The sequence below is a fragment of the Anoplopoma fimbria genome, chromosome 9 (assembly GCF_027596085.1).
Source record: "Anoplopoma fimbria isolate UVic2021 breed Golden Eagle Sablefish chromosome 9, Afim_UVic_2022, whole genome shotgun sequence".
Taxonomy (NCBI): domain Eukaryota; kingdom Metazoa; phylum Chordata; class Actinopteri; order Perciformes; family Anoplopomatidae; genus Anoplopoma; species Anoplopoma fimbria.
The window spans coordinates 3,645,741-3,663,524 of record NC_072457.1 but is presented as its reverse complement, the minus strand read 5'-3'; the positions used below and the strand labels follow the sequence as shown (position 1 = coordinate 3,663,524).

Sequence of the window (17,784 nt, the reverse complement as noted above, 5' to 3'; positions counted from 1 at the left end):
TGTGTTTGTGTGTTGAAAGTATATGTATGAAGACTCTCAAAAAGGTATTCTAGTAGCTTAATATTTCTACTCTACATATTTAGGTAACTTGGGGCTGCCTCTATAATATGTGTGTTACAACTGACTGCATAATTATAATGGAAAACAAATGTTTATCCAAATATTTTGTGATGCATCTTTGAAATATATAAATAGTTGTAGTTTAGAATAGATATATATTTTCCACTGCCATTTGTTTGCCAAAAAAAACAGATAAATAAATAAATAAATAAATATAAGAGACCTCAAACGCCCCTACGTCATAAATTGATGCGCATTAGGATTCAGAATTATTAAAATATTGCAGATTAAATCTATAAAATGTAATCTTGCACAGCATAAACACGACAGGATGTTGATCCCTGGTGGAATATTCTAGAAAAATGAATTTTCTTTATTACTTTTTTTATTTTATTTTTTATAATCACTGTCCTTTTTTTTAAAAGAATGAAAACAGAAATCAGCTGTTCAGACGTGAATCAGGTATAAAGCCCTGTGATATATATATATATATATATATACATACATATATATATATATATATATATATATATATATATATATATATATATATATATATATATATATATATATATAAAAACATATTTGCTGTTTGCTAATGAGTCCTATATCATCTTCAGGTGGACAGAGTTGGTCTTTTAAACTCATAACAAAGGCTTTCTGCTAAAATAAAAACATCTTCAAGTCTCAAGCCCAATCATGACAACCCTGATGACATCACTATGACATCATCATCCTCTATAATGTGTGTGTTACAACTGACTGCATAATTATGATGAAAAACACATGTTTATCCAAATATTTTAGTGATGCATCTTTGAAATATATAAATAGTTGTAGTTTAGAATAGATATATTTTCCACTGCCATTTGTTTGCCAAAAAAAATAGATAAATAAATAAATAAATAAATATAAGAGACCTCAAACGCCCCTACGTCATAAATTGATGCGCATTAGGATTCAGAATTATTAAAATATTGCAGATTAAACCTATAAAATGTAATCTTGCACAGCATAAACACGACAGGATGTTGATCCCTGATGGAATATTCTAGATTTTTTTTATTACTTTTTTTATTTTATTTTTTTAATCACTGTCCTTTTTTTTAAAAGAATGAAAACAGAAATCAGCTGTTCAGACGTGAATCAGGTATAAAGCCCTGTAATATATATATATATATATATATATAAAACAAAAAACCATGTTATAGTCCCCATCATCGGTGCTCATGATGGTGTTATGGGGGAGGAGGAGTGGGTGGGGCCTGACTGGGAACACAGAGCAGACTGTGGTCGCTGACCAGCAGACTCTACTGGTTTTCATTCTCACTCAGAACCAGACCGCATGTCTGACCCAGGGGGAGCCAACCCAGCTCATTCCCAGATGGATGCTGAGCTGTAGAGGAGGAGGAGGAGGAGGAGGAGGAGGAGGGATGATATATGGTATATTATTTGGCATTTTCTCTGGCCCTTTCTTTATTACAGGAGAGGATCTGCGGTTCTGCTATGTGCAGACAGGCTCGCTCCTAAATCGTTTCTCCTTTCAAGATTCCCGAGGAATAAATGATGAACAACAAGCAGGATATGTCGCCTGATTTCGTGTTGATGCGTCTGGTCTCCGCGGCCGAGGACGACCGGCTGGACGCGGAGAACGGGAACCTGCAGCCGGGAGGAGGAGGGATGGGGATGGGGATGGGGAAGGAGGTTCTGGCTCACAGTGGCGTCAAAGCAGGGCTGGATCAGATCATGACGGCGGGCCTCGACCATCCCGGCGGCCGCCTGAACAAAGCCCAGCAGAGCTCAGAGGGCTCGGCCGCACCGGACACCGGGGCCACGGAGAGCAGAACCCCGGTGAACACACCTGCTCCTCCGCAGAGCCCCATGGAGGCCCAGAGCCTCCGGCCTCAGCTGCTGGTGTTCTCCAACATGATGCGTAATGGGGAGCTGGACCGTCGGAACCAGCCTGGGGATGCACTGGGTTTGGATCAGAGCCCGGGGTCTGTTGCTGCCAATAACAACAGTCCCGGAGACGTGCATCCTCCGGTGGAAACAGAGGACATGCATGCTGCTGCGGAGCTCTGCAGCCGGCACAGACTCCTCACCACCCCGCCCGAGTGGCCCTTGTGTGCAGATGGTGCCAAATGGGGATGCACCTCCAGGGACCGGGAGGGAGCCGTGTTCGAGCTGGCGCGTCGGTTTGGGGAGCTCGGGGTCGGTGCGGTGCCCAAGATGCTGCTGAAGGCTGGAGAGCTCCCGAAGTGTTCGTGTCAGGGAGCTCACAGGCCGGCAGGAGGGGGAGGAGAGCCCGGGGATGACCCCACGGAGACCAGCGACGCTTTGCTGGTCCTGGAGGGACTCGGGAGTGGGGATGTGGCCGGAATGGGGATGGATGAGTGTCCAGAGGGGGAGACGGATGATGAGCATGGACGCAGAGAGTTTTTACTGAATAGGAAACGAGAGATAGTGCAGAAGATGTCTGGAGCTTTCTCCATCAGCAGCTTCCAGGCGGAGCTGAGGAGGCAGGTGGAGGTGGAGGTGGAGGTGGAGGTGGAGGGGAGCACACCTGCACACCTTGGCACACAGGTGTGCAGCCTCCACGGGGGTCTGTCCAGCTCCACTGGGGTTTCACAGGTTGTCGCACAGGTTTCGACCACGTCCCAGTCACACACACCGGTCCAGAACTCACCCTGGGCCACCAGCCCGAACCCGAGCCAGGTGTCGACCCCCAGAAGGAGGCCGGAGAGGTGTGCCAGTGCTCCTCGGACCCCAGCAGGGTGGTCCGCAGGTGGGGATAAGACACTGAAAGTTCCTGGGAAGTCCAAAAAGGGCTCCTTAAAGATCCGGCTGAGTAAACTGTTCCGGACTAAAAGCTGCAGTGGCTCCAACCATCTGCTGGACAAGAGGCCCTCCGTGACCTACTCGGTGTCTTCAGCAGGGAGTCTGGTGGACATGGCGAGCACCCCGGGTACCGAGCAGGACGCAGACAGGTGAGCGGCCTCCAGACTGGTCTTACTATGTCATTATTCTTATCAAACAGTGTCTGCATGGATGACACATGGGGAATCATAAGAGGGGAGCACATAAGGCCAAGATGTGAAGACATTGTAACCAGATATATGTGCAATATTGGGTCCCTTCATGAGTTTGAGTCTGTTTTTATTAGAAATCCCCCAAAATCTAAGTCCATAAAGTGGAAAATATATGTTTGTTCCATGATATAGCCTACAGATGGTGGGAGATACAGGTTTAACATTTGAAAAGAAGCAACATTTTGAATCCAGTCTCTGTTTTGAGAACTCATTCAGAGTCCAGACATGTTTTTTTTAAGTGCAGTCTCTGTTTTCTAATGTCTTGAATTCACTCCTTCAACTGGCAGCTATATTCGGGCCTTCCCCTCAGACATTCCCCCTCCCCTCCCCTCCCAAAAAAACCCCCCAACTTTCTCAGTGCTGCATGTTATTAGGCAGAGATTTTCCAAACCTTTGTGGCTTGTCACCCTCTACATCCCTCCCACTGCTTAGTCATTATTCACAGCATCACACTGAAAGGGAGGCTGTGATTAAAAAAACATAGCTTCAGAAGTCTTGACTGCCAGAGCTGAGAGCATCAAACAGAAAAAGTTAAAAAAAAAAAAAGAAATAAGCTGCAGGACCCAGAACTGCTCTCATACTGAAATAAAGTAAATGTTCTGCACCTCTGCAGCGACTAACACCTCTTCTTCTTCTCTGCACTCTTAACTCTCCTCTCTTCTTCTTCTTCTTCTTCTTCTTCTTCTTCTTCTTCTTCTTCTTCTTCTTCTTCTTCTGCATGTCTTGATGTGTGTCCTGCAGCCACAGCCAGCCCAGACTGACCAGGGCCCACAGTGCCTTCTCCCCCGCCTCCCTCGTTGCCTCCCTCTCTGCTTTCACTGGTAAGAGCTGCTCGCTGCTTCGGTTGGAACTCTGGTTCCCCCAGAAACACTTTCTTTCTTTGGTTAAAAAAAAAAAGAAAGAAAGAAAAGAAAAGCCTTTTGACACAAGACACTCCACTCCAAACTCTCTGCAACTAAAGATTATTTTTCATTTTCATAATAACCTTTATTGGCCATATATGTGAACACATACAAGGGATTTTACTTGTTGTTTGCATTGCTTTCTATGAACTTACACAGAAATAGACATAACGGCAAAGAGCAAGCAGAACAAAGCTGGAAGAATTCATGTGAAGAATAGACAGGAATATTATGTACACATGTATTTGAAAAAATAGGCGTCTATACATAAAAAAAGATAAAAATATATGCTATAAAAATGACCAATAACCAACAATAAAATAGTTAATAGTTTTATCTATAAAATGTCAGAACATTGTAAAAGCACAAGGTGACGTCGTGAAATTCCACCAATGAAAAGTCCAAAACCGCAAAAACATTCAGTCTCCTGTCCCAGAAAAAAACTATATGATTCACCAGGATACTCCATCTCACTATTCCTCACATTTTATTCGTAGTTTTGAAATCTACGGCGTGTCAAAGTAAAAATTTGGGTAGAAGAAAAACATTTTTCTTCTACCATAACATTTTTAGTTATGCAACATACAAACAAAAAAGCATAATGTTGGAAAGCTTATTTTCTCCCATATCAATCCGTGTTTGTTAGCTATAACAAGTCCAAATCGCGTCTTCTCTAAGTCGGTTCAATTGGTAAAATAGTCACAAAATAAAATCTATTGGGTTTTTTTTCGTGTGCCTTGGCACGACTCTCTTTTCGGGACGACTTAGGTTTAGGCAACAAAACCACTTTGTTAAGTTAAGGAAAAACATCATGGTTGGGTTTTGGTTTAGGCAACAAATCCACAACCATAAATCCAAAACGTGGTGTCAAACACAGGTCTGCTTGTTGACAGTCTTGCTTGTTGGACTCCCAACCGCCCTTAGTTGTGTTTTTATTCACTTGCTCCGACGGTTGCTTAGTCCCTTGGATGCATTTAGTTTGTGTCTCCGCCATGAATAACGCTCCTTATTGACTTATTTTCGTGCTGAGCAACAAGAAGAAAACAGACAATTCGTGTCCCTGGTCACGAACCAATAGATTGCATTTTGGTGCCATTTCACAAACGTCCATGAGACGGTTGGGACAGTATTGTGTTTAGTCTTTGCTACAAATCTTATTACAAAAAGCAAATAAAAACAAGACAAAGATATTTTCCTAATTGAATAGGATCCAGTGTAGGTCACTGAGTGAATGCTTACTAAAGAAAGTCAGAAACCATTTTTTTGCGAAATTCCATAACTCAGTTGTCAAAATGTCAAAATGTAACAATTTTTTACCAATATTTCCTTTTCTCAAATACATTTCTGATCACCACGGAGGCCAAATTTTTTGGGGTGTTGTCCCAACCGACCCCGCTCTCCTGTACATCTTCACATTTTAAAAAGTCCTTAAACGATTAGGTGATCGATCTACTTTTAAAGTAGCAGTTTGTGCATGATTATGTTGCTATGGTAACATTGGCGCGGTGAGTCAGCATATTTGCACTTCCGGTTCACTCGTGTCAAAGGGTTTTTTGTGGGGTTTTTGTTTAGATGCCTTAAATAAGGTCTGTGGTTAAAACAAGCTGAAGAGATTTTAACGTTTTGTTCTACGACATAAAATATGTCAGTAAATAACCCTCTCTTAAATTTTGAAGCTTTTACGTCTCATTAAAGAAAGTGTCTAAATAAGACGACTAACACTAGCCCTCTTTTAGCTTAGTGGTGGTGACATAAAGTCATGTGACCGTGATGTAGTTCCTTTATAGCGTAATGTTAGCTTTTTACTTCTGGTGTTGTTTTTACATTTCAAAGAGATTAAAATCTACAATAATTCAAAATGGAAAAATACCATTGTTTTTTCCCGCGGGAACCAGTGTGATGCTAATTTCCTGTTGGACTACAAAAATACTTCATCCCTGTAGTTCTCTTTAGAATTAAAGTAACTTCAGATGTATAAGCAATGTTTTCTATATAATATGTTTATACTTGCACCTTTATAGATATTTCATATCGACTCTTTCCCACTTTGTACTGCAGCAGCTGCACAACAACACAAAATAAAGTTCCATCTTCTCTTAAGAAACTGCAGACGGATCAAACAAATCTCTATCACTCAATATTCAAAAGTTTAAATATACTTTAATAAATGTGTCTGCTGTATTGAATCTTTACACCACTGTAGCGTGTAGTAAAGTAGTGTAAAGAAGCAAATAACATTTGCTCAATATCTTAAATGTACTTTACTCGACAACTTCTGTTTTGCGTTACTCTATACTTCTACTCCAGCACATTTCAGAGGTAAATATTGTACTTTTTATTCTACTACATTTAACTGACAGCTGTAGTTGAGTTGCAGCTTGACATTTGAAATATTAAACATATGAGGAGCTCATGAGATTTGATGGCTTGTCATAAAACAAACAGCCCTGTTTGTTTATTACGTACAAAGAAAAAAGAAAAACAATAAGTAGTAGGTTTTATTACTTGTACAGAGCCAGGCTAGCTTTTTCTATCTGTTTCTAATCTTTGTGCTAAGCTAAGCTAACCAGCTTTCAGATTTAACAGACAGACATGACAGTGGTATCGATTCTCGATTCATTTAAAGTTCTAATAATACAAAGTAAAGAAAAAAAAAGCATTTCTGGTATTTTTCAAAGCTGAGACCTTAAGCTGTTGTTACCAGTCAGACTGTGTAACTGGTGCACCAGATAAGATAAGACAGCAAAGGCCTCTGGGTAAGAAGGGTGAGGAGGTCTGTAGCTCAGCTGGCAAAAAATGATTTAGCTGACTTTATGAGAATCGTCCCAAACCATCCGCAGGGCTCAGAAGTTCACTCCGGTGTCCCACATTGCTGCTGGATCTCAGTTTCACTCCCCCAATTTTTTTCCCACTTCTTGAATATGATGATTTTTGTAGTTTAATGAACCACCAATTAAAACAGAAACATTAAAGCTGCAATGATTCGCATTGGAACGAGTCGGGTGAGATGTTTTAAAAGAATCTCGGGTTCCTGCACAGAAGCGTGCTCGTGTTTGCCAGACGGTCTGTGATGTTTCACAACCCCCCACCCCTTTAAAAAAAAAAAAAAAAAAAAAAAAAAAAAAAAGATGATCGAAGAAGAGATCTTAAGTAAGGGGAGTCCAGCTCTCCCTGCTGTTCAGGAGGCGGCAGGGAATTTGGCTCTAACGCTCAAATTTTGTTTCTTTCCCTGCCAGTGAAACATCCCCGGCTGCAGAATCTCACCGTCGGTAAACTAAACAGTGAGAATCTGCAGCGTCTCAATTAGCCGGGATGGGCCGTTCTTCTTCATTGCGGTGATTTAGGCTGATTAGCCGGGTGTAATTTTCCATAAACATCCTGCCGTGGTGCAGCTTTAATGGCACTCTGCGGCACAGACGGAAACAAAAAACGCACAATCACAGAAAAACACAAAATCTCTGCTGTCTTTAATTCACTTTTCCTTCTCCTTCCCTTTCCCTTTTTTTCTTTTCCTCTACTTCTTCTTCGTCTCCGGCTTCAGGTGAGACAGTTTCTCTGGTGGATGTGGATATTTCGCGGCGAGGGGCGAACACACCACACCCTCCCACGCCTCCCCCTCCTCCACGCCGAAGTCTCAGTTTGTTAGGTACTTTTCTCTCCTTCCTGTCCGTCTCTTCTTCTGCTTCTTCTACAGACACACATATTTATTTAAATGGTGGCAGTTTAATCCAAACTTTACTTCATCCTCTCTACGTTTAGAGCAAATGGAAGCTCCAGCTGTTTCTCTCTCTCTCTTAGTCATATTCTAATTTATCAATTTTGTTTTCCATCGTCAGTTCTGGAAAACAGACGCAGACAGGTTTTTCTAATCTGCTGTAATCTGATTTGGTCAGCTTTGAAAGGTCGGCTGATTTAATTTAAAATCTGAGAGCAATGACTCAATCGATGAGGAAGGATATATAGTTCCTCTCTTCACAGGAAAACAATCTGTAGGGTAAAAACAACAATTTATCATACCTTTTTGGAGAAAATAGTTCCACCAATAGACAAGATTTACAAGATTAAACTTTTACATTCTTGTTTTATGTTTTAGGACCATATTTGTCCATTTTTTGTGTTTTTTTTTATGCAGGGACAAAAAAAGGACAAGAACCAAACCCTCCAAATCAGATATTACCGCTAAACGATAGAAGACTAATGCCTGCATATGGGAAAATAAATAAATTGTAAACACAGTGAAAATTTTAATGATATTCCTGGATATAAGGGCATTTTTGTTCTCCACATTTATATTTCCTCTGACCTTTCAAATGCATATTTTTGCTCCGAGCCTTGTGTTATTTTCTGACCCACATATGCAGCATCCTCTTGGTTTGTTTTAAAGGAAAAGGTTGGAGGTATTCTATATATACCAAAACTGATGATGTGTTGGTGTCAATACTTTCTGACAACCCTTCCCTGATAAAAAAAGACTCAGTCCTTTCCTAAAACAGCTGGTTACCGTAGCTTTTATCAAACGTACAGGAGGAAATGATGCATTTGTTCAGGGACTATTTTCAGCGGCGGATGAATCCACATTGTTGCTCTAGTGAGTATTTATAATAGTTTAATATATATATAATAGTTTTTTCTGTCTGTAAATATAATATTTCAGTTATTGTTGATTTTCTACTGTTTTTTTATTGCTTATTTATAATACTTGTTTTTTTATTTCATTTTTATTTTTATCTCATCTTTCTTTTACTATGTCTCTTGTGTGCACTTTACCCTATGCTGCTGTAAGCCTGCAAATTTCCCCGCTGCGGGACTAATAAAGGATGATCTTATCTTATCTTATCTTATTTGTGGCAGCAGGACGGTGTGTGTGGGATTGTTTCAAAATAAACTACAGTGTGTGTGTTCATGGTGATGAAGGAACACGTCACCCAGGGCAACAGAGATGTGTTTTTAATAGTTGTTGGACAACAGTAGAGCGTTCTAGCATAGAAGAAGGAAACAGAGAGGAAACAGAGAGGAAACAGAGAGGAGATAGTTTAGTTAGTTTTGTTCTTTTCAGGATATTTGTGGACATTAAAAATGGAGAAACTGAGTAAACCAACAAAATAGAGGATTATTTATTGTTCAATAATAAAATAGAAAGGGAATTCTTTTAATTTGGTGGACTGAGGCTTCCTGTCTGATGGTGATGGAAAACTATATCCTTCCTTCCTTCCTTTTGTTGATGTTTCCTTGCTTTTGATCTCTTCCTCTCACCTTCTTTGTTCTTCCACTCTTGAATTTTTTGTCCTACTTCCTTCCTTCCATCCCTCTTAACTCCTGACCTTGTTTCCTTCCTTCCTTCCCTCCTTTCTTTCTCCTTTTCCTGCTGTCCTACCCCTTCCTTCCATCGTCTCCTGCCCTTGTATCCTTCACCTGTTTCCTTCCATACCGCCTTGCTTTCTCCTTTCCTTCCTGTCCTACCTCTTTCCTTCCATCTCTCTCCTCTCCTACTCTTGTTCCCACACTTACTTTCTACCCACCTTCCTTCCCTCCTGGCTTTCTCCTTTTCTCTTCTGCTCTTGTTTCATCCTTCCTTCCCGCCTTCCTTTCGTCCTTGCTATCTCTTTTCCTACCTGTCCTATCTCCTTCCTTCCATCCTTTTACTGTCCTTCACTTGTTTACCTTCTTGCTTCCTCCTCCCCTTCCTGTCTTACCTCCTTCCTTCCATCCCTCACCTCTCCTGCTCTTGTGTCCTTCATTCCTTCCTTCCTCCTGTCCTTCCTTGTTTCCTGTCCTTCACTTCCTGTTTCCTTCCTTCGATCCCTCACCTCTCCTGCTCTTGTGTCCTTCATTCCTTCCTTTTCCTCCTTCCTGTCCTACCTCCTTCCTTCCATCCCTCACCTCTCCGGCTCTTGTCTCCTTCCTTCCTTCCCTTCCTGTCCTCTCCTCCAGATGACATAGCCGGGCCTCAGCCTGGTCCTTTCCTAGTGAGTGTTATGGGCGCCTCCCTGCAGTCCCTCCCCCTGCCTCTCCCTCCTCCTCCTCCTCCCTCCCACGCTACCATGCAGCACAGTCTCAGCCTCAATGGTAAGATGTTTTCGTTGAATCTTCGCTTTCTGGCGCTGAGCAGGAAGTGAGCAAACGAAGCAAACACAGTCTCTGGTGTATGAGATGGATAACTTACTTCTCAGATGTTTATCACGAAGATATGAGCTGATTGGAAAACTGACCAGTCATCTCTTATACGCTCTCATTTTAATGCACTAACTGTATTTATGTTCATCTATGCTGTTGTCAAAATCTAACTGATATAGCAATTCATTTTGTAAAGAAATCAATAAATATCATAAGTATTTGCTTTGATTTGTGGAAAACTGTAATTACAAATAAGAAGAACTTTACATTATTTTGTGTGCCATGATTGCACATCATACATAAGTGTTTGTACCGACTGACGATGTTAGTGTTGATTTATTAATGATTAGTCCAATACTGTATGTGAGTGGGTCGGCATTAAAAGTCCTCCTAATATCACTTTAAGTAAACAAGCTGAGGTTGTTAATGTTAAATACACACTTAACAGCATGATAAGTCATTCATAATGAGCTCTACGTTTCCACAAATATGTCCAAATATGTTAAATAAAAGAGACAGCAATAATGTATGCAGCTGTGGCATTGTTATAGTATTTATTTCTGACACTAAAAATGTTTAAAATTGATTTTAAATGTTCTCTGACTTTCCTCCTGTGATTTAGACGCCTTCCTTCGGGCCCTCCCTCATTCGACCCCGTCGCCGGCTGATGCTCCTCCTCCTTCCAGACATGCCCCACCCCCCATGTTGTGCGCCCTGCGGCGGTCTGAAGCCAGCAACTTCACTGCCAGTCTGAGAGAGCTGGAGAAGGTAAAAACCAAACTACAAAAAAATTCATAGTTATTCTTTTATTGATGATGTGATTTCCTACATTTATATATTATCATCTATGTCTTTTATTTAGCTGTAGAGCATGTTGTATTGTGCATCTGCCAAACTAATTATTATTTTTATATCAACCTACCGAAAAATTTCTCATTTAATGTATTAATATTTGACCTTAAAACCTAAAAATATCTATTTTCATTTTTTCTCAATCTCAATCGTTTTCTGTTTGTTTTATCCAAAACACAAATGTATTAAGTTTACTATCAAACTGAGTAGCTGTCGCTCGAGAATGTTTTGTATGTTTTTTGCTTGAAAATCAAATATCAAAATAGTTGCAGATACATTTTAGGTCCACTGACTCAATCAATCGTCTAGTTCTTTCTGTTCTACAAGATTTCATTTTGCAATTCGGATAGTTTTATTAAAATGACTCTCTTTTCTTCTCTAATGATTTATTGACATTTACTCCTTTAAGTTAACATACATGCTCCTCTCTTTTTTTCTCCTCTCTATTTGATGATGTATCACTTCCTAACTTTTGAAAAGAACCACAGTCATTGGTCATTTTAAATGTAGAATAAAAGGCCTTTTAATTCTACACAAACCCAACAGTGTGCCTTTGATTATATTTGTTACTTTATCATTTTTTCAGACAAGATTTCCACCCGTGCAACAACGACACTTACAAGATTAATAAAACACAGGCTTACCCGCAAATTTTAGGACGTAAAGGTTTCAAGGAACATCAGTAGGCTATGAGTTGTAGTTTGATGGTTTTGAGTCTTGTTTCTCACAGGGTTTATTGTATACGTTTTTTGTTTGGTTTCTCTCCCCAGTGTGGCTGGTACTGGGGTCCGATGAACTGGGAGGACGCAGAGATGAAGCTGAAGGGGAAACCGGACGGATCCTTCCTGGTCCGAGACAGTTCAGACCCCCGATACATCCTGAGCCTCAGCTTCAGGTCGCAGGGAGTCACACACCACACACGCATGGAACACTACCGAGGTGACACACACACACACACACACACACACACACACACACACACACACACACACACACACACACACACACACACACACACACACACACACACACACACGTTTGTACACTAAATCCAGCCTGCAAATTTCCCCGCTGCGGGACTAATGATTATCTTATCTTATCTAAATCCAGCCTCAAACTTGACAGCAGGGTGGAAAGCAGATGCATGCGATGTTGCGGATATCCTCACAGATGAATGTGTTCACACGTGTTCATACAGTCGGTACATTTATACATCTGGGCTGCAGACACTTGCAGTTGTGCATATGATGGAATTCACATTAGTTTAACTGTTATAGTTTAACCTGAACCATCACAGCTACCTGCCTGACCTTTAACCTCAAAATAATCTTGACCCTAAACCTCATTATTCAAGGATTCCCGCTTTTATTATGTCATTATACAATGTAGCTTTAGCCCCACACAATGCTACACACACATCATACACAGATGTTCAAAATATTTAAATAAGAACAGAATATAAACAATAAAATAGGCAATAAATAAGAATAAAATATATACAAGTAGCACTGAAGGAAGAAATAAGAAAACTTAAATATATTTACAAAAAGTATACAGTAATGTATGTATATATAGGTAATTCTACAACAAAAAAATATTCCTTTAAATGTATAACCTAAAATCAAAGACTAGATGAAATGTCCTCATAAGCGTAAATGTCCTTCCTCTAACCATCACAATTAAATACCCGACCCTAACTTTAATTTAAACCTTTAAAATCAAGTCCGAACCCTCAAACAAGCCTTTGAAGGTCTGTCCTATAGTGAAGACCGGCTAAAATGTCCTCACTTCCAAAACATGTCCTCACTCTGAAGCTCTAAAACTTAACCTGGTCCCCACAAAGATAGCTGTACAAGTACACACAAACACACATGCAAGCATAATGCATGCTCACAGCAACTCACACACACTCACATATAGAAGCATGTGCATCCATACGCTGGTCATTGAACTCGTCATGATGTCACACCACCATGATGATTCTCAGAGGACATTTACTTTCACATGCAACCTGACCACAAACCAACAAACACACGAATGGATACGTAAATAAAAACTGTTAAAAGACATTTCCTGTTCACTTCATCTGCACTGCAATCAGTTAAAACTAGGAATTTTGCCTAATAATCTTTAGTTTATTAAACAACAAAATAGGCATAGGACAATCTGAAAATGTCATGTCACGATTATAATTAAAATAATTCAAATTAACGATATTATCCCTATAATTAATTTAATATGCTCAAAACTCTTAAAATGGCACTGAAATAGCAATCACTTTAAGCTACATTTTGTTCATAAATAAATATTTTTATTGCATGGGACAATGCATTGGGTCTTTTTGTAGTAAACATCCTTCTTTTTAGTAAAAAGCAAACAAACAAACTGTCTTTTATAAATTAATTACAGGTGCCCTTGCATGAATAAAAGATACATTTTAAAAAATGTGTTTATCTTCATTCTTACATGAAAAATACAGTATTTTATTCCATGCAACATTTTCCCCAAAACAATTTTAAGACCAAAAAAAAAAGAAATCCTCTCAATTATCACTAATTACCTACAAACTAAAAGTGTGTGTCAGTGTCTGTATCCATAAAACACATTATTGTAGCTTTTCACACAGCAACAATAACATGAACATAACAATAGGACATCAAAACAGCACATAAAAAAACAACAGGGAACAAATAAATCTAAATAAACTCAAACACAACGTTATAAAGATCCAATAAGGTCACACGACGACACTGAAGCATGAATAACTCACATAACACCACATGCATATCTGCACACACGCCACATGTGTGACAAACTAACAAGATGACTCATGAAAGATACATCTGTAGACACACACACACACACACACACACACACACATGCATTCATAAACAAGGCTCTGTATTAATGAGTCACCATAATAAAGCTATAGAGTCATGCCTGGAAAAACATTCATTATTCAGACATCCAGCCTCCGACTGACACAACACATTCACATCAACACGATCATGTGTGCATGAACGCATCGCGGCCCTGATATGAATCGGGGGCAGATAAAGAGCCACCGAGCAGCAAACAGGAAGCGTCTGTCATTCACTCTGCACGCGTGGAACCGCAGATTGGTTGAAATTCTTAGTTTATTTTATTTTACATAGTTTAAGAAATACACAAACATAACAGAGATAAAGGATATCACAGTGCAGGAAGAGGCAGAAAGCCCACTGGTCATATTTGAGCCTTTACCTAAATAATATTACAATGATACAATGATATATAATAACAACAATAACAATACATTATCAACAACAACAAAAATGAAGAAAATGTGATTGGGTGGAGATGTTTATGAGTGCTACATGTGCCCTATGAGTGCAAAAACTATAGATATAATATAGTTACCTGAAACAAGGAATATATTAACAAAAATACACAAAGAAAGCAATTAAATAGTATTTTAAGCATCTTTTAAAACATTAATAGAGGAACATTCTATACTAAACATTCATTTTAGGCAGATTTGATTGTTCTGTTTCCACATTAGCATTGGGGAAAAATCTAATATCTTAACAACTATTGGATTGATTGCTATCAAATAAAAAATATCTGATATTCAAGTTCCCCTCAGGCTGAATCCCTCTGACTTTGGTGATCTTCTGACTTTTATAAAAGCGCCACCATGAGGTATATCTTGAGAGCTATTAGATGGATTGTTGTGGAATTTGGGACATATATTCAAGGTGCCTACATGATAAATTCAGCTGACTTCGGGGGAACCTCGTTATTTTCCCTTGATGCAATCATGTCAAGTTATCACTCATTCAGTGACGTATAGTTTGACATTATACTTGCTGGATTAGGGTCAATGAGGCCGTGCATAGGGCGCTGTATTTAGATGCTGTACAGAGAAAAACATCTGCTGGATCTGCATATTTTATAATTGTTTAAGTTTTCATAAACACTTTAGGATTAAATGTTCCTTTATTGGTTGAGAAAGTTGTCTTAATTCCCAATACAATCCTTTAAAAAGAATGATATAAAATCAGGATTTGATGTTCCTTTTTAAAGCTGCACAAGACCAACCAATAGAGTCCCTTTTTGTGCAGCTCTACTGTTGCAAAGCTGATCCATTTCATTTCTTGCACACCATTCTGTTAGACATTTTCTTTTCCAGCTCAACCAATCAGAATCAAGCCCTTCATCAGGTCACGTGTGCAACTTGTGGATGTGACATTAAAACATTTTCTGTGAAAGAAAAATAACATTTCTTTGCAAGAAGAGAGTCACAACTAAAACGTAGAGTCTGATAGAGGCGGCTAACCTGTGTTTTTACTGTGATTTAACAGTGTTTCATATTTAATATGGGTATGATTTATATATGTTTAAATGTTACATGTGATACATAAATAAGAAAATCAATCCTCTTCGTCTCCAGGGACGTTCAGCTTGTGGTGCCACCCGAAGTTTGAGGACCGCTGCCACTCGGTGGTGGAGTTCATCGAGCGAGCCATCATGCACTCCAAGAACGGCAAATTCCTCTACTTCCTGCGCTCCAGAGTCCCAGGTACAAAAAAAAATATGGGTCATGTGTCTGCACGCAGCTTTTAGCCAATCAAAAATGGATGTGAGCGTCCACTTAGTGAGAAAAGCCTCGAGAGACCGAGAGGAGAGGGTGGGAATGTATCTCTGACTGACTGGCTGTCTGAATTCAGCCTGTGCATCATTTATGATTGTGAGAATGCATCTATGTGTGTGTTCAGTTTATCCTCAACGTCAATATGACTTCTGCATGTGTCCCCAGGCGAATGTTTTTCTTTTAACTCCACTTTAGACGCCACGTATAGAGAAACACCAGCTTCATCCTTTGACTGGAGATGATGTTACAAGTTACAGCGGCTGGTAGCTCCATGAATTTCGCGACATTTTTGTCTTAAAAATGTTGTTTTTTCGTGTTTATCGCTCATGACATATGACAAAATACATTCATAAACATCTGAAAAGTAAGCATGGGGATTAAGTGCATCAGACTTTGAGACGATCACCGCTCAACGGCCGACAAACCAGCCGGTACTGCCGGACCAAACGCCACCAAACTGCCCCAGAAAGGAGAGGGAGAGGGAGAGGAGCCGAGATGGAAGCTAAGCTAACCCGGCTACCCAGCATGCTCCTGGCTGATGTTCAGTCGCAGAACAATAAGATGGATTCAATTCAAGTTCATTTATTTTGTATAGCCCAAAATCACAAATTTGCCTCAGAGGGCTTTACAGTCGGTACAACATGTGACACCCTCTGTCCAAGGATCCCTAGATCAGTAGAAAAACTCCCCCAAACAAACATTTCCGAGGCGAAAAGAAAGGATAGAAAGCAGCGGGGGGGTTAATGACTGTTGAGCCAACATCTTCACAGAGACCTGGATCCATCTTTCATCTTACTGCACTTGATATTCTGAACCACAGGACAGAGAGAAGGACTCTGGTGGGACGAGAAGAGGTGAACTCTGTGTTTACATCATGATGCTTGGTGCTCAAACACAGTCAAAAGTGGAAGGACAATGTTTTTCATCATGTTGAGTTTTTAATGTGAAGATGTCGGCCATATTATCTGCCCAGAGGATTGTTTTTGTTGCTGCTGTTTACGTTCCTTATGATGCAAATTCAAAAAATGCCCCACTGGAACACTTGTCATGTGCTTGTTTTGTTACAAATGGGCTACAACGGATTTTTCGTTATGCATCCCTGTTTTGCATAATGACAATAAATGATCCTTGAATCCTTGAATGTTAGTCATTAACACAAACGCGTGTGTGTGTGTGTGTGTGTGTGTGTGTGTGTGTGTGTGTGTGTGTGTGTGTTGCAGGGCTTCCTCCCACCCCGGTTCAGCTGCTGTATCCTGTATCTCGCTTCAGCAACGTGAAGTCACTACAACATCTCTGTCGCTTCTGCATCCGACAAATGGTCCGCATCGACCACATCCAGGAGCTTCCACTGCCCAGGTACTCATTCAAATGTACCGCCTGCTTACAATATACACCTGTTGTGAACAATTTTAAGACTGTCTCAGGACTTCCAAGGTGTCATTCAAAGTCTGTCTCCATCTCTTTGATATGGAAAGGACTTTGGTTTTGTTATGTGAGATTAAACATAAGACTCTTTGCTAACAATTACCCTTATTAAGTAGATTCTACGCTCTAATTTCTAACTTTTTTTATTGTGTCATAGAAGGTTTGTTGCTATGCTTAGAATGAATCATAATAATAACATTTACTTTATGGAGAATTAAGTTGTCTAAACTTCTTTGGTGACATTTTGTCCGGTTCTCTGTGGTTTTAATGATGATGATTAGCCCTAATGCTAACAGTCTAACATATTCTAGAATACTAATATGACAAACAGAGGGACACTTGGCGGATTGCTGACTTTGTTTCCTGTGTTTTGTCGTCTCCTCTCTCCAGACCGTTAATATCCTACCTGAGTAAGTTTTATTACTACGACCCCGAGGAGGAGACGTACCTGTCAATCAAGAGCATCCGGAGGGTGGTGGGAGCAGCGCAACAGGCCGAGTCGCAGACGTAGCAGCAGAGATCTTCTCAGCTCAAGTGAGTGTTGGTTGATATATATATATATATATATATATATATATATATATATATATATATATAAATATTCAGTATATATACTGTTTAAAAAGTTTGTAACTGTAGTGGACTGTACAAGACTGCGGGAAAGTAACTCAAGTACTGTTCTTAAATTCAATTTTGAGGTACTTTTGCT

At 39.9% G+C, this 17,784-nt stretch overlaps 1 protein-coding gene across 1 annotated transcript; it reads left to right on the top strand.

The window, feature by feature from the left end:
• Positions 1-1,626: 1,626 nt before the first annotated feature.
• Positions 1,627-17,586, top strand: socs7 (suppressor of cytokine signaling 7). The gene is made up of 9 exons (XM_054605058.1): positions 1,627-3,047; positions 3,897-3,970; positions 7,593-7,697; positions 9,983-10,117; positions 10,788-10,933; positions 11,788-11,956; positions 15,450-15,578; positions 16,871-17,006; positions 17,466-17,586. Exons 1-9 carry the CDS (start codon positions 1,627-1,629, stop codon positions 17,584-17,586), a joined length of 2,436 nt encoding a protein of 811 aa, XP_054461033.1.
• The last annotated feature ends 198 nt before the right edge of the window (positions 17,587-17,784 follow it).